The sequence below is a fragment of the Rhea pennata genome, chromosome 19 (assembly GCF_028389875.1).
Source record: "Rhea pennata isolate bPtePen1 chromosome 19, bPtePen1.pri, whole genome shotgun sequence".
Taxonomy (NCBI): Eukaryota; Metazoa; Chordata; class Aves; order Rheiformes; family Rheidae; genus Rhea; species Rhea pennata.
The window spans coordinates 7653747-7674514 of NC_084681.1; the positions used below are offsets into that span (position 1 = coordinate 7653747).

The 20768-nt window shown below is 40.3% G+C and overlaps 1 protein-coding gene across 2 annotated transcripts in view; it reads right to left on the minus strand.

The window, feature by feature from the left end:
• GRB2 (growth factor receptor bound protein 2) overlaps nucleotides 1-12809 on the minus strand; it is a 52673-nt gene extending 39864 nt beyond the window's left edge. The window contains exons 1-2 of one of the 2 annotated variants that reach the window (XM_062592004.1): nucleotides 12708-12809; nucleotides 7374-7615 (exon numbers count right to left, since the gene is read on the minus strand). In XM_062592004.1, the coding sequence (XP_062447988.1) occupies nucleotides 7374-7451 (78 nt within the window). In that variant the 5' untranslated portion in view covers nucleotides 7452-7615; nucleotides 12708-12809. Of the gene's footprint in view, nucleotides 1-7373; nucleotides 7760-12707 lie in introns of those variants that run through there. The other variant, XM_062592005.1, reaches the window with a different exon arrangement.
• Nucleotides 12810-20768: the final 7959 nt, after the last annotated feature.

Below are 20768 nucleotides of genomic sequence, written 5' to 3' on the forward strand. Positions count from 1 at the left end.
CTGAGAATGATAGAGATTGAAGACAGCTTTCCTAGCAAAATGCCAAACAAAACAAGGAGGAAGAAACAAAGCACTGAGGCCTGTAGTGCCCCAGTGAAGTAGATTATTACACACAAGCTCCATTTCTAGTCTATGAAGATTAGGCATCAGAGTACAAATACATGCGTTTCCTAGGTAACTCTTCTACCTAAAAAATAAATTTGCAAGTCACAGCTCCATTTCTCCGGTTAGCACCTGACCCATCAGCATTCAAAGAGGGCAGGGGGTAGGGGAGAGGAATATGCTTATCCTTTGCTACACATCTTAGTTAACACCTTCAAAGTAACTAGCTCAGGCATTTATGTAGCATACCTATGGTAACAAAGAGCTAAGCACAGCTAAGTTCATTCATCCAAAGTCTGACATAAGCTTGTAAGTCATGTTGAATCCCATAATGCGATTGACATTGCTACTCCAGCTACCTAGCTAAAGTTAGCTTGCACATAGCTACAAAAAATACAGTCCCATTTCGGACTACCCAGTGCAAACGACCCTTAATTCTCTGTGCAGAGAGGTGTCAGTTGTTGTGACATGTTACTCACAATTCTGTTTACGCTTGAACAACATCGTGCTGTCCAACCTGGAAAGAACTTTCTGCAATTTGACATCACAGATCAGAACAAATGTGAAGCTGCATGCACAGTCACGTAGTAAAAACCCAAATCAATCTCCAAGTTTGTTTGCATACAGTGCCAAATCCATTCCTCATTCTTTTCCTGTGTGATGTGAATGGCTGTTCTGGGTTTTTTTCTTTTCTTTTTTTTAACTGTTTATTGCTATGGTTCTAGAACTAACTTGGCTTTTCAAACCATCTAATTAAAATAATAATTTACAGAAGGTTAACTCAGAGGTAACCAGCAAATTAAGTATGGGAATCTGGCAGCATCAGTACAACAGCCTTAAAATATTGCAATATTTCAGTCTCGCAGCAGTTGTGAAAATGTTCTAGTGTTGTGTTTTGTAATTCTTCCGGTTTAGATAAATTCACCAAACATGATGAATTTTACAATATATTATTTCCTTTTTGTTCAATGGAAGATTAAAAGATTTTGGTTCCGGTGTTGTTAGAGGACTAATACTTATTTTTATTTCATTTTCAAAGTGACAGAATTAGTTTTACACAGCGTGTTTTTTCTTAAGGTTTGGGACAAAGATATTGACTTCTGATATATAGCCACTGGCCAGCGGTAGCTTTAAAGCACAGGAGATTTTAATAAGGGGTCATGTTGATCACTGCTTATATTAGGCTAAGCTGTCACATACTGAGTGGGTTTCTTATCTGCCCTTCCTCAGGTGGATCCATATTGACTACAGGGAGAAATAAGAAGAGCCTGAATTTCACTGCAAAGAGGAACACCTCTCCAATTAACAGGGCTCTGCACAGGAAAAAAGAACTTACAAGTACAACATTCATGACACATTCACCCTTCATGCATGCCACCAAAACCCTTCTTTCTTCTCTGAATCGAGATCAAGCTGTTATTGTTTTCATTTTAAAAAACGAATCCAAGTTAGTCTAGGATTAGGTGGAAATTCCTCAGAACAACAGATTTTACTGGCTTGAAATCCTAAAATTTTCTCTCATCAGACAGTTAATATGAGAAATAGGTCATTGGGTCAAAGAGGAGACATATCCTTGGGTGGCCAATAAACAGAGAACAAAAACGCATCACTTCAGTTGCAGTTTGACGTACTTGTTGAACAAAGCAGATCAGATAATTTAGCAAGCCAGAAGTTGATTTTCAGATATGTCTGTACTAACACTTTTCTGAAGTCTGTTACACTGGTCATATCACAAACTGGACTTCACGGATGAGCCATAACAACAGTGTTTCCATTAAAGTGGCAAAAGGCAGCTGGAACTTCAAATTAGCATCATTTCCTCTGGTTATAACAGAATACAATTCATGTAAGTTGATATAATAAAATTAGCTGAGCTGGCCACTAGCTTTAATCAATACCTCATTTGACTTCCAAAATCCTAGTAGGTTTCAGGTGCCATACAGCAGGTAAGAGTTAATTCTTTTCTGCTTTCAATAGTGATCACAAATAGCTACCAAATAAAAAGAAACAAAGATGCCATTTTAAAGGAGGAATGTTTACACTCCTCCAGAAGTTGGCAAAGACTACTTTACACCTTCAGTCTGGAATATTCCATTTTATGTCTTCTGGAAATAGACATATTTAATAATACAATATTGTTCTAAGCAGGGTCAAGCTCTTTTACCAATGCAGATTATGAACATTTCCTTTTTTGGTACATGCACTTTGTGGAGGTTAGACAGTTCCTTCCCACTGCCCTTCTCCCTAATGTTTAGGAAGCTTGGCTAATAAAACACATGTACTCTTCATATTAATTTCATACATATGAGGAATGATATTAGAGAAGTTCATATTAAAATCTAGACATTGAATAGTTGGATAGACCAGAAGAAAAACGCAGCTATGACAGCAGCATCTATTTATGACACAGGTCTCCAAATGCCAAGACTCTGAAACAGCTATGTTTAAGATAACTGTACTTACAAGTCTCTACTTTTCTGACAGCTTTGCCTTTTCAGATCACAATATTGACTAGTTTGCCCCCCCCCCCAAAAAAAAAAAAAAAAAGTGACTTCTATCTCTGAGAACAAATACCATATTCACTCAAGGCAGCCAGCCAAGGAACATGCTCTAAGTGCATCTTAACAAATCAACCATCCCATACGATGAGGTCACCACTCACAGCTAAGTCACAGAATAACGTAGGTTGGAAGGGGCCTCCTGAAGTCATCTGGTCCAACCCTACCCAGGGACTTGTCCAATAAAGTTTTGAGTATCTCCGAGACTGGAGATTCCACAACCTCTCTGAGCAACCTGCTCTAATATTTGACCTAGTTCACTATAAAGCACATATGGCTTGAAATTTGCCTGCTTTGTTAATTCAGAAAAAGTTTTCCAACATACTTGAATCATAAAGCCCATGCTGAGACTATCCCCTCACAGAAAAGGATAAGATGAGGAAGGTGTGGAGGTAAGGAGAAAAAAAGGATGAGAGAAAGAAAACTTCACCCCAAACTGAGGAAGAGTCTTTGCATCTCCCTTCAGCAAGTCACATGTTTGTTTTCCAGCAGCGACACCACTACATAACAGTTAACACAGCTGAGGTCAAAGACAAGGGATGAGGAAGAAGAGAAGGGAGGCCATGTTGCTCTTCCTTATCATACCCCTCCCTCTATTCAAAACTGTTTCACTGTATCCAAGGACAAAAAAAAAAAAAAAAAGGTTTTCATTCAGGAACTGAAAATGCTGTCTCAGCATCAACTATTTGGAAACATTCAAGCCTGTTAAAGGCTGAGAGAAAGAAAATAAATCTGATGGCAAACAAACATGTGAACAGAACAGAGGTGACTGTCTGGTGTATCTTCAGAGCAGGAACTTCCACACTTCCAAGAGGTGTAGGAAGGAGAATTAGAGAAAAGAAATGCAACTAGCTTTAGTTAACTGATTTTTCTTTTCTGCAACTCTACTCCTGCCATACCACCAGCAAGTATCATCATATTTTAGGTCTATATACTCACCTGTTAGAAAAAAAGTCAACAGAACCAGAAGCTGTTTGAAATACATTACTTTGAGGGGACAAAATCTGAATTCATAACATAGGCAGAGACATTGATGTTAACTAGACATCACACCAATAATACAGAAAGGGAAATGGGAGAGGAACTGAAAAAACATCATGACAAGTATCAACTATTCAAAGTGAAAAATAACTTGATCAAAATTTCAAGTAGGACTCCCGCAAGCATAAGCAGGCTTTTTATAATGGAACAGGCTACCTAATTTTCTTTAGACCTCTAGAAGTATGCCAATCCTGAACTAATTTTTGTGAAACAACCACCAGTCCATGAAAAGAATGATGATCTTCATAGCTGCAGCCCTGTATCCTAATCAAAGGACACAGATGGAAACGGTAACCTTTCTTCTCTCTGGGGAAGGCTGGGCAAGTAGTATTTACTCTATTAAAGTTTAGAAGACGACATCAGCTTGTACCTCCTGAATGGCAACACCACACTCCGCTATAGAATCACTGAACAGGAGGAAAAAAATCCAACATACTGCCAGGGTTACAATATCATAGAAGCAGCTTTTACCATATAGTGCCCACAAAAGACAAGGCCAAGCACTTTTCCTCTTCACTCAGCTGTTTTACAATTGCAAGTCAAAGGTCAACTGTCTTCACTCACTTTTGGAACCCAGCCACAAGATTACTAACAACCAGCTTAATGGCTACAGTTCAAATGCTATTCAATCAAGTCCAGAATATGTGGGTATGTAGCAGTAATGGCACCATGACATCATAGGCAAGTTATCTGCTGAAATCAGATGGAGTCAGACAGTACGCATCTTTGCCTTCCCTCCCAGCAAGAAACATGAACTTTTAAGGAGTGGGAACTGAAGTGTTACAGATTTCGTTCTTTCCTTACTGCAGCTAAAAAGTAGCATTTCTCTGTGAAACATTTTTTTGCCATCACCATATATGCCTCAAACAAACTGCATTTTCCAGAGGTGAGTCAAGTCTAGTATCTAACAGCTGGATTTGGAAAACTGTTCACTACAGGTATGTAGTGAACATACGTGGTTACACATGTGGCTAGATGTGTCTCTACAAGAGATACTTGAAGACTGAAGCGGGTAGGTGCATTCAGCTTTTTACAAGCTTATTTCCCTTCCCAATTCATTCACTTGAAGACACTAAGATTAACCTGATTTACAGTACAGATCACACAAGGCACAAATAAGGGACACCCTGAGATTTCTCAGTCATGAACAAAGTACTAACAAAACAGATCAGGCATTCTTGATGGAAATTAAATTCTGTAACCTGAAATACATTTGAAATGAACCAAACTTTCAAAATGACAGTGTGCCACAAAAGCATGTCAGTCTAAGTGAACTGTAACAACTCTGCTGCTGGCTTGTTTTTCTGAAGTTTGCCTGTTTTAGACAGTGAACCTCACCACACTGCACACAACTGTGCTGAAGGCAGGATTTCCGAGCCTCTAAGAGGCCCATGATTTCCAAATTCTCTTGGAATTTCCAGCAACTTTAGTGATGATGTTCATCAGTCATAATCTCTATGCCTCAGTTTACTCATCTATGAAGTAAATACGTAAAACTTGTAAACATTTTCAGAACATGAGCTGTAAGGAAACATAGTTTGAAAAACTATCAACACTTTGAGGAAGCACTCAGCATAGGTTTTGTGAAGAGCAGAAAAACCCTCTTTGTATTCTAGGAAAAATACAGTGATTAATGTAGTAGTAACAGAATACATACCAACACCATGTTTCTGCTGCTGTGACAAATTTTTTTCTATGAAATGACATCAAGTGGGCAACACTCAAGCACATCTTCCTATCAATAGCTGCCCCACTGTCTGCAGCTGTAGTAGTTTTCTACAAATAGAATTTTCAAAAAAGACTAAAAAAGTTGCTCTTTTTCTTATAGTTCTTAGAGAAGAAAAAAATTTTTTCCAATAAATGCAAACTTTACAACAGCTGTTTTTTCATGTCCCTCAGCAAACATCTAGACTAAACCAGATGAAAACAACAATGAGGACACTTTCAACAATATTTAAGTATACTTAAGCACTCCTTCTAGTTCAGCATTTTCAGCAATATAAAAGCTAAGGGGTGTTAATAGTAATTCCAAACAGAAGAATAGATCATAGGTTAGGAAAAAGGAATGTAAGATTATTACAGATGAAATCTAACAAATTTTGGTAGTCTTGAACATTTAAAATTGTGAAAGGAAATATTCTAGTAACTTATATAAACATCAGAACTGAGGTGTGCAGGTCTGGCAGACATTTTTAGGCTATGGCATTTTTAGGATATTTTTAATTATGGGCTAGAGATGTGTAGGACACATGCAGAAGTAGATTTTAAAATTTAAAGCCCATTGTGGTCTATTAACAAAAATCCCAAAGCAGGATACGTTTTCATAAGCATTATCTATTTTATTAAAATAACCGCCAACTTGAAATACATCTTTATTAAGCCAATATCTTATTTAAGCTAAAGTTCAACCTATATTACTAAAAAAAAAATCTTGGTTTCTGACAAAAGTATTAAGATTGTCACACAGTATTACTGCATTTCTAATAAATACTACAATTATGTTATTGAAGCATCAATTACTAAAGAATCACATTATGTTTACATGTATAAGGTATTTTTTCAACATATCTTAAAACAGTAGCTAAAGCAAACCCTTCCCTGGCAAAAATTTTGAGCAGATGAGTAATCCCACTGAGGTCTGCAGGACTTGATTTGTCAGCATGCACAGAGTTACAGCCTTACATCTGCAGGATAGGCACCTCTCAAAACAGTTTCTGCTAAAGATCATTTTAGCATTAAAATACCTTAAGCTTCTGCTTTCGCTGCCTAAGTATATAAATACTAGGGAGAGGAAGCCTATCTTACAGGTTTATTAAGAAACACCGACTCTGAAAGAAACATCATTAACATCGTTCAGAACGTGGCTCTTTTATGGAGGAGGGAAAAGGGTAAAACATTACAATCCATTGTTATTTGGCCTCTGAAGCTTAGTTCTGAGCTTCCAGGTAATAAGATTTTGGACTTATGCACTGAACTTTTTTAAATGAAATTTTTGAATTTCAAATATTTTTCAAATTCCTTTAATATTGCCAAGCTGAAGTCACAAAAGACTGATATATTCAAAGAACTGTAGAACAGAATTCCTCTAATGCACTCCAAACATCCACTCACATTTGCCCAGATCCATTAAATATTCAGGCACATGCTTATCGCTCAAGTTCATCAAGGCTGAAGATAAAATTCAGTACCAATATTCGACAGGCTGATACTAAAAGATTATCTACTGAGGAATAATCTAATCACTCTTCTTGGATATGGGAATCTTTGGCAGGAGGCAGAGGAAAGGAATACCAAACTGATCTTGATTACATTAAAGGGTTTCCTCTTGTAGAAAGGAATTCAGTTCAGAGCATATTGTCTTGCGCTTTTGCTTATTTGCTACCATTTTTAAGACTCTGTTTTCAAGTATTAGAGCTTAAGAAGAGGAGGTGTGAGAGGCTCTGGGATACATACTTGACACAGAAAAGAAATAGCGTTTCATGCTCCCAGAGAGGTCTCACCCTGGCTTGAGGAAATCTTAAGGCACCATGTTAAAAGGAGATGGCACCGGGGGGGGGGGGGGGGGGGGCGGTCAGCGAGGGTCAGGTCTGACGGACAGGAAGAGATGCAGAGGAGCAGTTGAAAAGGAGAGGGCCGAAGAGAGAGTCCCCCAGCTCTCACCCTTCGGCTTACCTTAAGGATATCCCCCCGTTTAAAGCTCAGCTCGTCATCTGCGGTGGCTCTGAAGTCGTACTTGGCGATGGCTTCCATGCTGGGGCTGCCGCCCTCGGCGCTGCGGGCGTTGGGAAGGAAGCGCTCCCCGAAGCCTCCGCTGCTCCCGCGGCGGCTCCCGGCTCAGCCCTCCCGCGGCCCGGCTCCGTCCGAGTCGTGGGCCCCGGCTCTCACATACAGGAGAGCCCGGGGGACGATCCGCCCTAGGGGAGGAGGAGGGGGAGGAAGAGACGGGCCATTAGGGGAAGTGGCACGGATCGATGGCCGGGGCCGCGCCCAGAGCCGCTCCCTCCGCCCGGCGCGGCGCGGCCGCCGCTTCCTCCCGCCGCCGCTCGCCAGGCCCGGCTCGCCCGAGTGACACCTCCCGCGGCCAATGGCCGCCCCGGCAGCCCGGGGGGGCGGAAGGAGGCACCGGGGCCGGCGGCGGCCCGTCGCGGGGAGCCGCCCGCGCCGAGGGAGGGGGCCGGGGCGGCACCACCCCCGCGCGCGTCCCGCCGCCGCAGCCGGACCGCGGTGCCCGGCGGCGGCCCGGGAGCGGAGCCGCCTTCCGGCTCCAGAGCGCGCCGGCAGCCCGCTCCTCCCCGCAGTGGCGATCCGGGCAGGACCCAACAGGCGGGAGGACAGCGAGAGCCGCTCCCGCCCGTGGGGAGGAACGCCGGGCCCGGGAGGTCCCCCTCGCCTCGCCCTGCAGATCCCGGGTGGCGGCGGTCTGCTCCGAACCCGTCACCTCAAACCAACGGACAGGCGATAAACCGCGATACGCTCCTCTCCCCCACACGCTACAGCGGGAAAGCCTGTCTGGAGCTTGTACCGGTTTAAAAAAATAATAGTAAAAAAGGTTTCCATTGGTACAGTAAGCTAGACGAACTGGAAAACACTTTTGTAGGTCCTCTACACCAGGACTTCTTCGAAATGTCCATCAAAAAGCGCCCTAAAATAATATTCATATAGATAAAAATTTGGCCTCAGTCTAATTCAAGAGAAACCTTGCAGAAATGCACCTTGAACTGCAGAACACGTTAAAGAAAGTAAGTCTCCCTCATTAGCACAGCATGAAAAATCCGCAAGATTGAATTCAGTGTTTTTCATGGGCTCAGATAAGAGATGACTGAAGTCTGACGTGACAAAACCACTCTGTAACCATTTAAAAGTCTAAAAATAAACTTGATCTTAGGTTAGAATAGGAAAAAAAAATCCAACTCCAGCAACATCTGACAGCAGAGAAGGCAAGGCAAAGCATCAGAATAAAGTTAAGTGGGATAATAATTTTAAAGAACATCATGAATATCCCATTGAAGAATCAGTAGGAAGCCAATACCTGTCAGTGCCAATTTCAGGACAGAAAAGATCTGATGAACACCAGTTCAACCACACACCTGCTAATTCAGTCTCTGTGGTTATGGTCCAGAAAGAGCCCTGGTACATGCAAAGACAGCAGATGGCAATAGTATTTTCTTATTAAAAAAAAAAAAATGTCTTACATAAATGCAGTTAAGCAATTTAAATGCTTATGTTCCATGACTCCCATTGTTGCCCAACCTTCAGGTCCCCTTCCATAAAGGATAATAAAGCTAAAAGGAAAGAGTAGCACCAAGATCTCCATCACAGCAAACTGGCAGAATGGGAAAAGGTAGGTTTTATAAAAATACCTCGATCAGAAAATGAACAGCTTTAGTAAAGTGCACACATCAACACTTTTTTTTTTTTTTAAAAAAATACTCCTACACAGCCTTACAGAAACATCACCAAGATTGACAAAGCTGTCAACAGCCATGAAGATCACAACTGAACAAATCTGCTAGCGCTACTGGAATTACTGGAAATAAGTGTACTCAATCCAACCTTTAACCATTACACCTAATTAAGCCCAAGAAGTTTATCATCTTAGTGAGCTACACTTTGAAGATTCTACAATGCTTGATTTCAATTTCAGGATCCATGAAAAAGTAACCATTTTTCTAAGTAACCATTTTTCTAAGTAACCATTTTTCTGATGTCAGTCTTTCACATCGTAGCATACGCATACAAACAGCAGCTCTGATGACTTTCCTTTGCTAGAAATACTTTCCCTGTGCCTGCCCTTAAATGTGCTAGGGTTACCATCTCCAAATCTTTCTAAGCTCACCTCTATTTGTTAATGTCATTTATTCTCTTCTGCTATTATAACAAAACTAAGATGCAATATGAAATGATGGCATATGAGGCAAAGCATGCAAACATTCATTCAAGCGTAATGCCTGTATTTCATGGTAAACATTTCAAAGAGTTTGTTTCTTTCAAACGGATAAATATTGCTAACAGCAACAGGAATACATCAAACAGCACAATGCTACATTTGAAGATACACATTATCATCATCATATGTACATGCAAACGCTCAGCCAAATGAACACTGCTTGCAAACTGCAAAATTCAAATCCGACAATGTAAAAATTAGCTGTACAACCTAGACAATAAATTCTGGGCTTAACATACACTTAAAGAAGGAAATTATTGCAGATTGCTAAATGTTCCTATCTTTGAGGTACCCATACATTGCTGTCTTGCTGTCATATCTTAACAGCATTTAAGTTTTTTTTGTTTTGTTTTTTGTTTTGTTTTTTTTTTTAACTGAGGAAGTACTGATGAGTCTATTTCCAAGAACCACACTGGTGTTTCCCTGAGCTTAGCAATACTATGCTACAACATCAGGAAAATCTCCAGCAAAGTTTAAGACGAGGAGATTTATCACACATTTTTTTAACTGCATTAATTTTATTATCACCTTCATATATATTGCCAAAATATAAAGAAATTATGTGTCTACAACAATAACAATAGCTGCTATGTAGAACAAAACTTTACCCCTTGTGATTTAAGACAAAAGCGTAGTTGAAGTTTAGGCACCAAAGCTACAAGTAAATTAAGGGAAAGCTTTGAAAATGTTAAACCAAGATATTTACATAGCAAATATCAGAAAAGGAACACTTAGAATATCAAATCCCCTAAAGTCACTCAGAAACCATTCATTAATCCTATCAAATAAGTGCTTAGAAACAATTAGCTGCATAATTTTTAAAGTAAAAAGCAAAGCAACTGCACAAGGAGGAAAAATAAAAACCTTACTTGCGAAGTGGCTGGTGCTCGGTCTTTGCAGCTCTGCCCACTGAGAACACGGTTGTATCTTCTTTAGGCAAAGACAGCAATGAAACAGGACATGTTGCAAAGACTATTATAGTCTACCCTAGCTCCACATGAACAGACAGATAAGAATGAAGCACAGCCGAAATACAAATACAATGAATACTCATTACAAGAATTAACAGATGATCTTACTAGAGAGCTGACTAAGATGTCTCAGAACGCCAATGTGTTTTTCACCTCTCACCTTACAGTGACTCGGGGCAAGATTCTTCTCTTGCTCTTAAAAACGAGTGAGGGGGAGGGGGAAAATGAAGCAGATACAACTAACAGTAGGTTACTAGCAGTGTAGTGCTACAGCCCAGGATGGATAATAAGTATTTAAAAATGCAAGCCTCAATGCTGTAGGTAATGTGAAGCAATTCTTCGGATCTTTTTTCTTAAGTATCAGTTGAACTACATACACAAAGAGGTAAAGGTAGGCTTTTTGACACTGCTCCTACAAATAGCACCTTCTCTAACACAAGAGCCTTCTCATTGTTCTCTGCATGTCACTGTCCTTCTGGAAAGTGATGAGGACAGTAAAAAAAAGAAAAAAAAAAGAGAGAGAAAGAGAGTTTAGAAATACCAAAAGTGAAAGGAAGAAGAAAAAAATATATGTTCAGTGAAACATTTTGCAAAGAATCAGCTAAACATTATTGTCTATGGTGAAAAAAAAATGTGTGGATACATCATCTGGAAGACATGCAGAAATGTAAAGTGTCAGACTCTAAACAAAAGAATAGAATAAAAGAACCAGAGAAGCAGAGCACAGATTCAAAATAGCCAAATAAGGAAGTACAACACAAAAAGCTAACCAGGTAAAATACAAATTAAATTATCAATATATAAAAGCCATAACATTTGAGGTCACAAATTATCAATCATGATCCACTAACCTAATATATTTCAACTTTCTTAAGCACTCCCTGTAAGACGACAAGACAAAGCATCACTTACAAAACTCCTAAACTACAGTACCAAACACAAAAACTATTTATCATATAATAAAAAAACTTCAGCTCTGTCAAAAATATTGATTAGTTGTAATTTTCTGTTATTTTAAATATTATAAATTAAGTGTGAATTTCTCAAACTTGTTCAGTATTATGAAACATTTAAACTCTAAGTAACTTAATCATTTTATGAGATGATAGCTGAAATGCTGGGTCTTTTTTGCACAAGTTTTCAGTACTCAAAGTTTATGCAGATATGCATCACAAACAACACCATGTTTGCAGAGAATTTAATAATTTGGGACCCTTCAAGTTTTGGCCATTAACAAAAAGTGTTCAGTGACCTCTAAAACAAGGAATGAACTTCCCTAAATTTTATATTTGATTGATTTTAAATGCTCACTGTTAGTAACTGTACTACAAGATACTTTTATTGTTAGTAACCAAGATCTCTGTCTGGAGGCAGGTATCTTAGGAGTTAATAAGATTGGATCTTTGTCTTCTATAAATTTGAAACTATACTGAAAAGTAAAACCTTAATACACAGGAACAACAGTGGTTCTCAAGCAGGAAGTTCAAGAGAGAAAAAAAGGACTAGAAGGGAAACATCTTCCCCAATCTTAGTTTTGTAGAGAGACTCGTATTTGAAGCGTGATCTAAGGGGGTCTCAGGAAAAAGAAAGGTACGGATGTTAACCTGCCTACAGGATATTCATAAGCTTTTTACCTCTAGAAACAGTCCAGAATCACAAAGCTGTTCTGCTGAATATTAAAAATTAATGAATTCCAAGAACGATCATTACACAACACCCCAAAGAGGAAGAGGACCCAAGACGAGAAGTAAAGCCTGCCTGGGCACTCCACGGGAGCAGCCCAGCACCTGACACCGAATCCCGCCCGGGAGGCGAGCCCAGGACGGCGCTCGCATCCCCCCGGCGCCCAGCGGCCGGCCTTGCCCCGCAAGCCCCGCTGGCGCGGGAGGGGCCCAGCGCCCCGGGACCCGGCCTGCGGCCCCGGGAGGGGGTCAGCGCCGGCAGGGCCTGCGGCGGGCCGGGGGAGCGAGGCCCCGGCAGGGGAAGGGGGTGGGGGGGGCGGTGGGGGGGGCGGTGGGGGGGGCGGCCGGGCGCCCTCCCCCCCCCGCCGCCGCCGCCGCCGCCTCCACACACGCCCCCCCGACTTACCGCGCAGCGCTGGGGGGCACCGCCCCGCCCGAGGCTCCTCGCCGCCTGCCCGGCGCCACGCGGCCCGGCCTGGCCCGGCCGCCCCTCCAGCGCCGCCTCGGCTGCCGCTACGGCCCGTCCCGCGGCCGCCGCCGCCGCCGCCGCCGCCGCCGCCGCCGCCGCCGTCCCCTCAGCAAGTCTCGCGAGAGCGGCCCTGTCAGCCGCCCGCCGCGCCGCGCGCGCGGACTCCTCCCGCCGGCGGAGGGGGCGGGGCGGGCGCTGCCGCGCGCGTGCGCAGCCGGAGCCCGCCCGCAGGGGCGGCCCGGGCCGGGCCGGGCCGGGCGGAGCGCGCGCAGCTCTTCCTCGAGAGCCGCCCTCCGTCCCGGGCACGGCGCACACGCTGCAGGAAAAAAAGCCAGCGCGATCACCTGTTGCAGTTAAAGCACGCACCGAAGGCAGCATCCAGCTTGCACGGGCAACTAATTCCAGGGTTTAACTCTCTGGCCCTCTTACCATTCTTTTAACTTTCATAAAAGGACTACAGTTACAATATAATGCAAAGCACCTGCTTAGGTAAACATCCGTCCTCACTCCCCTGATAAAACCAGCACATAAACAGGTTTTCTTCTTGCTCTGCAGAGAAAGGTAGCTTCCAAAGCAGAGGTTTCCTGTGAGTATGCTCCCACTTCCCTGCGTGGAGGTTATCACAGGACACAAGCTCTCACCAGTTAGCTGAGAGAAGCAGTTATTAGCCAGGGGTGAACTAGTGAACTACGGAGCTGGTGAATTTTTTTTTTTTTTTTTTTTTTTTTGGGGGGGGGGGGGGGTATCCCCTGCCTCCTTCCTTCCCTTTGCCCCAAAGGGGGCAGAGACTGTGAATGTAGGGTCTAAGTATAGCATATGCTACAGCATTAAGACAAATTGCAGAGTTTACATCTGGACTCATGTAAATTTAAGACTATTCTGGATTAAGGTCTGGGTTCAAGATTACATAGATACTTTGCATAGATAACTGATACTTTGTTTTGCAAAAGAGATACACATTCTCAATCACCAATTAAACATGTTTCCTTTTTATACAATAAGCCTCCATGCTGTTCAATCTCCCTGGCTGTATTGGGATAAGCGGGGAAGAGTCAGGTTCATTCATACCAAGATTAGAGAAACAGCAAAACAGACACTGCTACCTCATACAGTTCTGCTCACAAATTGCATGCAACAAAGATTCAGTCTAGAAAAATGCCTATTCTAAATGCTTAAGTAATTTGATATAAATTCATCAGAGACTATTTTTGGGTAAAATTTGTGCTTTAAACCTTTAGCAAGATCACTTTCTTCCAATAGCATTATACTTAAGAGATTTTAATGTCTTCTCAGATTTGAGCATCAGTAAGGGAAGGTGTGAATTGTTCCCAAACTTCATTCAAAAAAAATGGACAGAGTGAAGAAAGAGCTATGGGAGCTGAGGATATTACAAAGGCTTCAGATCTTCTTTCTGAGGATGCAGAAATGATTCATCTAGGATGACACAAAAATCAGAGCTAAATTCCAGGCTCCCTTATGGCCTCAGTACTTATTGCTCAAACAGGTTCACAGAATCTCTAGTTTCAGTATGACCTCAAAGTGAGGATTTAGAAGTTCTTGGTAAGCCTTCTATAAGATAAATAGAATCTTCTCAGGAAAGTTATAGCAGGTACTTTTAGCTGGACTTAAAAAGCCAGATATGGCTAACAGCTGTGAGTTAAATGATAGCTACTTTAAGAGGCTGCAGCTGCCTGACTTTAAAAGGGCACTCCTAGAAGGCCAAACAGCAACAAATTTTAGGAATAGTAGAGATCCAAGTGTTTATAAAAGGAGGTTGTTGAGATCTACTTGCTTTCAGAACAATTAGTATAGAACATCCTCACAGCTTGCAAACAAATCAAGCCTTTAAAATACATAATACTTATTATGCAAATTCATAGCTCTAGCAAGGACAAAAAAAAGGCAGAGTCATTGTTTTGCTAGCAGATCAATTTCAAATGCTTATTTTAGTCTAGGAATAGCTTGAATTTTCTATGGCAGATTGTGCTGATAAATTATAATCTAAGATTAGTTCCAAGTATTATAAGAAGCAGTAAGGGTAAGAAAAGAATTGGTGTCTGACATTTCTTTTGGATCCTGTTTAAAAAGGACTCAGAGCAGTCTGGGGAAGTAAATGTGTGATTCTTCACTATAAATAGATGAGAGGAATATTTGTTGAAAACTATTTTTTGTGTAAGTAGCCATCTGAGGTGTAAAATAGCTGCTCTGAATACTCATTGATAGTGTTACTGACCAAAGACAATAGTTACTGATGACACCAGGCATAACATTAGTAGTAGCAGCTATGTTGACACAAGTGTTACTGAAGACAAACCGCAGTGATAGTCTTTGCTGTATCCTGACACATTGTATTTATCCTATGCATATTGATGTCCGTCATTTTGCAGTGAAATTTAATTATTCGTATAAGGATGATGAAAAATAGCCTCTGGATGACATACACTGCAAGTTCTAACTCCTAACAATGTAGAAGGGTGGGGTTTTTTTTGTTTTTTGTTTTTTTAGTATTGTTGCAGCGAGTGCATGAATTTAGCATGGCTTTTCTTAACATGCTGCTTCTGACAAGCAACTCTAGCAAGTATTATAAAATACACTGTACATATTCCTAGCTCTTATCAGCACCTCAGTGCTGCAGAATGCACTAAAGGTACTCGCTTATGGAGCTGACACAAGCAGCTAAATACTAACCAGGATGATATTCTAGACTTCTAATTCAAGAGCAAAGCATTGACCTCTCACTCCCACTTGCCAAGAACATCAAAACATGCGACTTCAAAGGTGGTTTTGAAAACTAAGTGTCAAAGCTTAAAATGGAGCCCAGGGGCCTCTGCCTATAACAGAAGAACAGCTGGGAACTATTGGGAGAGCTATAGAACTTGGAGAAGGTTCACAGTCAGAAAATATTTGCTCTAGCTTTGATTCATATCTGTTCTCCCTACTGCCAAACAAGTTAAAAGCTTGTGAACTGACTGTAATGAAAAAAAATGAAAAAAAAGTTGGTTCTATGATCCACACTGCAAGCAAAGTTAAATACTGCAGAATTTTTCTGGTGATAGCACAAGATTCAGGAAGAGTCCAGAAAGCCGTCATCTTTCAGGTGGAACACAGGCTGCAACAAAGAAAATCCTGGCTTAAGTGACCATAACAAATCAGTTTTGTTCTCCAAGAAAGGAAATTAGAGTAGTTTTTTTTTCTTTTTTAATAACAGTAACATACTAAAAACTGTTCTTATCTCTATGTAGTAAAGAGTGGGAATAAACCCTGTCTAGAAGAACATACCTTCTAAACAGAAGGAACACAAACTACATATTCAGTCTAAATCTAGATCCTGACAGATATTGCTAATGACATTAAATTTTTCTTTACATGAATGGGAGTTGCACAAGTTTTATTTGGGAGCATTTGAACACTGGAATGCATGTTTCCCAGGTGTAGTGTGCTGTTTTGGGGACATCAGTAGCTTTTCTGTAAGATTTGCAAATAAAAAAAAGCAACTGAAGTTGAGGTCAGCAGGTGTTTTGGGATCAAGCAGAGGTTCCAAATGTTAAGGACAAGGAAAAAAAAAAAAAAAAAAAAAAAAGCAAGAGATTTACTGATAGAGCCAAGTGGGTAACATACCAATATTTGTATGTCACCTTCATTTTAGATAAATATCTCAAACCTGAGTAAATGAGCATTTGATTTTTGGGGCTATTTCTCATAAAAAGCAGTTATTTACCCAAATATAATATGTGGTGATATGAAAAAAACTTAACATTCCTGTTCTGAGGACAAGAACACCTGGAATACAAAGAAAGTGGATAAGGTACAAAATGCCAACTCTTAAACAAGTCCAAACAAAGCTCAAATACCATCAGCTGAACAGACTGAAAAATGGATGAAAACTAACCTCTGTCACTAATAGTAAAGCATTAGTGATTACAAACAGGAATGAGCTTGAGGAAAAGATTATTTCCAACTTTGTTTTTCCTTATATTGCTTGTAATTAAAGGATGTAAAACATTACGATTAACATAAGTAATCCTTATTTGTAGATGTTAATTTGATTCCAAGTTTCAGGATTCAAATTCTTTAAGATTTCTAATCTGTAAAAATCTAATATCTGAGCATTTTAGATACTGTCAGCAAAGACGAAATAGAACGGGCATAATTCCTTTGCTCCTGCACTTCTGCCTTGAAGCTCTCTATCAAACAGCTTGGAGAAAAGCAAGCTCATTAAAAAGCTAATTTCAGCCTATAGTTGCCCAAGATTTTGGGTCTCCATTTTAGGTCAAAGGTTTTTTTTTTTCCAGCTGCCAATGAAAAAATATATATATAGTTTCATATCTAACAACTTCTCTCCTATGTTCTACTTGTAGAAAAAGTGCTCCAGACTATATAGTTTTCAGCCTTTCACTCTATGCTTTTCATATTTTAAAATGCTATTTAATGCAATAATTTTCCTACATCTAATTTTAATAAACCCCCATAAGCTTCATCGTTTTACAGTGGTGTTTATTTGCAGAGGAATGCCTTCCCAGATGCAAGCTAGAAGCAAATTGCATGAGTAACATACCAGCTGGTGGTTACAGGAATCCAGCATCACATTCCAGCTCCAGCAGAGCAAACTTCCAGCCTTGAGTAAGTCCCTGCTTCAACAGAATTAGCATTTCACACTGAGAACACTGCCTTGACAAACTTCTGAAATGTAACCAATTTCATTATAAAGATGTTGCTTACACCTTCATTCCACACATTTTGGCTTGTGTTTCTTCTGGACCATGTGCAGCAGAGGCCTTCCTGCTAAAGCCCTCCAAGATGCCTCACTTCATCCTTTTTGCAGTCTTCACCTTTATTCCTAATCTCATTCTCATCAGATGGGAGAACCTGCCATCATGAACTACAAAACAATAAGCTTACAGTTGCCACTTTAAGCAACTTCACATCTGTTGCATTGATTTTTTTTAAGGTATCTGGCACAATAATTATAATAAAATACATTGCTAATACGCATCTTTGTTCTGATGGCATTTAATAACTTCAAAGAATTAGTGGATCTAAAAGTAAAATCCTGATTTGTTCAATACTTCTGAAGATGATCAAAATTTTACATTTGATTGTTATATTATTATAGTTCCTATGCATAATGCTACATGCATTGCAGTTGTATATAAGCTAGATATAAGAACCAAAAGAGAGAACTTCCTCATACAGAAAATAATCCCAGAAATCTACGATGGGGAACATAGAATGGGTGTAGATAACTCCTCAGTATAGACAGCCCTGAACAATCTTCTTGCAAGCTGAAAGTTTAATACCATAAGACAGTTCTGGCAGCTGTAGGGGAACCAATCTGCTATATACCTCTGCCTGAGAGAAGAAGAAATAAACTGGATGCAGCAAATAGAGGAAAGCCAAGAATTTAGGCACAGCAAAGAGGGAATGCTGGGAATGGGGCTGTTGAGATTTGTTGCATGATCATCTTGCCTTTATCTTCTCACATTGACACACATTAGCCTCAGTGGGAGAATCAAGCCTGGGATTAGACATAAAATGCAAAGCTACTATATTTACTAGTCATTTGAGTCCGTCTTGGAGCTGAAGTCACTTTATCAAGCTTGTCTGATGTAACAAAATAGCATTGCTTATTATTTGCTCTGGAAAGGCACCACAGGCCTATAGAAAGCCCAGCAAATAGATGCACAAGTATTAGTCAGAGAAGCTTCACCTTTTGATGGTCCAAAACCACTTCTGAACTGTTAGAGTTTCTCCAAAACCTCAAGAACTATGTTTTCTGGTCTAGACAGACCATTTCCCCACACGCCTCTATCTGAAACACCACAGGACAGTGCTAAATAGAGAATCAAACAAAAAAAAACCCAATCCAGTCCAAATGCATTTTTTGCATCTGTTCTTTAGAGGATAGACTAGGGAATGAACTGACAACAACTTCGCTGTACGTTGGCTGCTTAGTCTGGTTTAAATTTGCAATGCCTTAGCAGTAAAGGCAACAGTATCAGAGGGATATAATAGGTACATGTATATACACAATGTAAATACCATCCATATTCTGTAAGTGAGAAACAAGTATACAGAGCTTGCCCAAAGCCATACAAACTAATGCCACAATATTTATCACCATTAGGAACAGAATCTATAGTTCTTTACTTCTGAACAGTTAGAGCTGGCTCATGGTAATAGAAAAGTTCAGAAGTCTTCCAAATGCTCTGCTGTGGCTTTCTCACATACATATTGAAATATTATCACAACTGTCTATTGTTGTGAATCCATCCAACTGCAGTAAATAAGTGTTGGTGCTCGTGACCTAGACAGAACAGCTGATCTGCCAGAGCAGCTCCACAATTCTACTCATCACAGATCTGAAGAGCACTTGCGAGGCAGCTTAATCACCATGTGAGACAAACAGGGACTGTTCCAACTTTTCATAGACCAGGACACAAAAGTTAGCTTAGCCTCAAAAAACAACAAAAAAAGACACAAAACAAAAACATCCATGAATCTTACAGTGAAGCAGTGAAAACTAGGAAGAAAATAATAAAGCAAATTCTCTTCTATACCACACGTTTCTATGGTCACAAAGACAACAATTGCCGTAAAAATGACTGTAGCAAATGCTGCTTCACCTGGAACTATAATGGTCATTGTTGATGTTAATAAATTGAGGAATAAAATGAGTTGGCTGGAGTCACCCTGAGCTGCTTAAATTCAGAAAGAAATCTGTAAAAAGGAATCAGACCCAACAGTAGTATGTCATCTCCCTTTCTCTATTACAAAAGGGCTTCTGCTTTCTTCCTACTCCCAGTTCAGTCATTTGTCATTTTCAGGACAGCTTGGAATTGTCAGTTCAACTGCCTTTCAATTGGGAGAAAAACAAAGCAGATGCTGTTTATTACTAAAAGGCAGAAGCTCTTACTTTTGAGGAATATATATCATTTATTTTTATAAGAAATTACAGAATTGAGTCTCCCTTACACATTAAGCAACATGTAGGAGCTAGTAAGTAATATCATTCAGCTAAAACAAAACATCTTCCCTTTAGCCTTAGTAGGCTAAAGCTTACTAAGGCTTAGTAGGTGCTGGTCAACTGCTGCGTTTATTATTAAAGACTCAAATAGCTTTTGTATCAGTCTTCCCCCTTTAATTCCTATTATCACTGTACAGATCTCAGAGAGTCATTTCCTAGCATCTGGCATCAAATATACAGCAATTATCTTCTCTAAACAATACAAGATTTTCCCACTGATTTAATTTCATTTTTGAATTTTGCCTTACCTGTTCAGAAATATTACTTTCTTCATCACATATTAAAATGCAATTTCAATGCCTTGCCAGAGAGCTTAAAAAAAGAAAAGCAAAGATTTTTTTTTTTTTTTGCATACAGTACCTGCTTTAAAGTGCTCCTGCTCAAATTCTCATGTCTGCACTATCCGCAGCAGCACATTGATGGGGACTGACTGAAAGACATGCAGAGAGGTCAAATAGTTCCCTTGGATCTGTTGGGGACTGCAAGCCATTCAGAGGCGGAAGCTTACTGCAAACAGTCACGTCTCTGCCCATATGTTGTTGTCCCAAGAGGAGACAGCATATCCCTGCGCTGAAGACATGGTAAGAATGAAATTAAGTATTCTCAGGCTATCCACACGGGTTTGCAGTGATAGTTGCATTTCTATATACTTGTTTCCTACCAAATTCACAGAGAAGGCCTCTCCACAGTGAAGCAATCCCAAGGACATTGTGAGAAAAAGGTACTCAAGAATTTTGATAACTATTGTGAATAAAGTGGGGAAAAGCGGTCTCATTTTGCAGGTAAAATTGAGTGATCTGAGCTTTCCATCCTGTAATATTAACAGGATGTTAATATTTCTAAGTAAGTAGAAACAGCCAGGAGTAACACTATCTTGCACACCTTTAGACCATTACTGTACAATAATGTACAGTACATCACAATACTGTATTACCAAAACAAACAAACAAAAAAACTTAATAGCTTAATGCAAG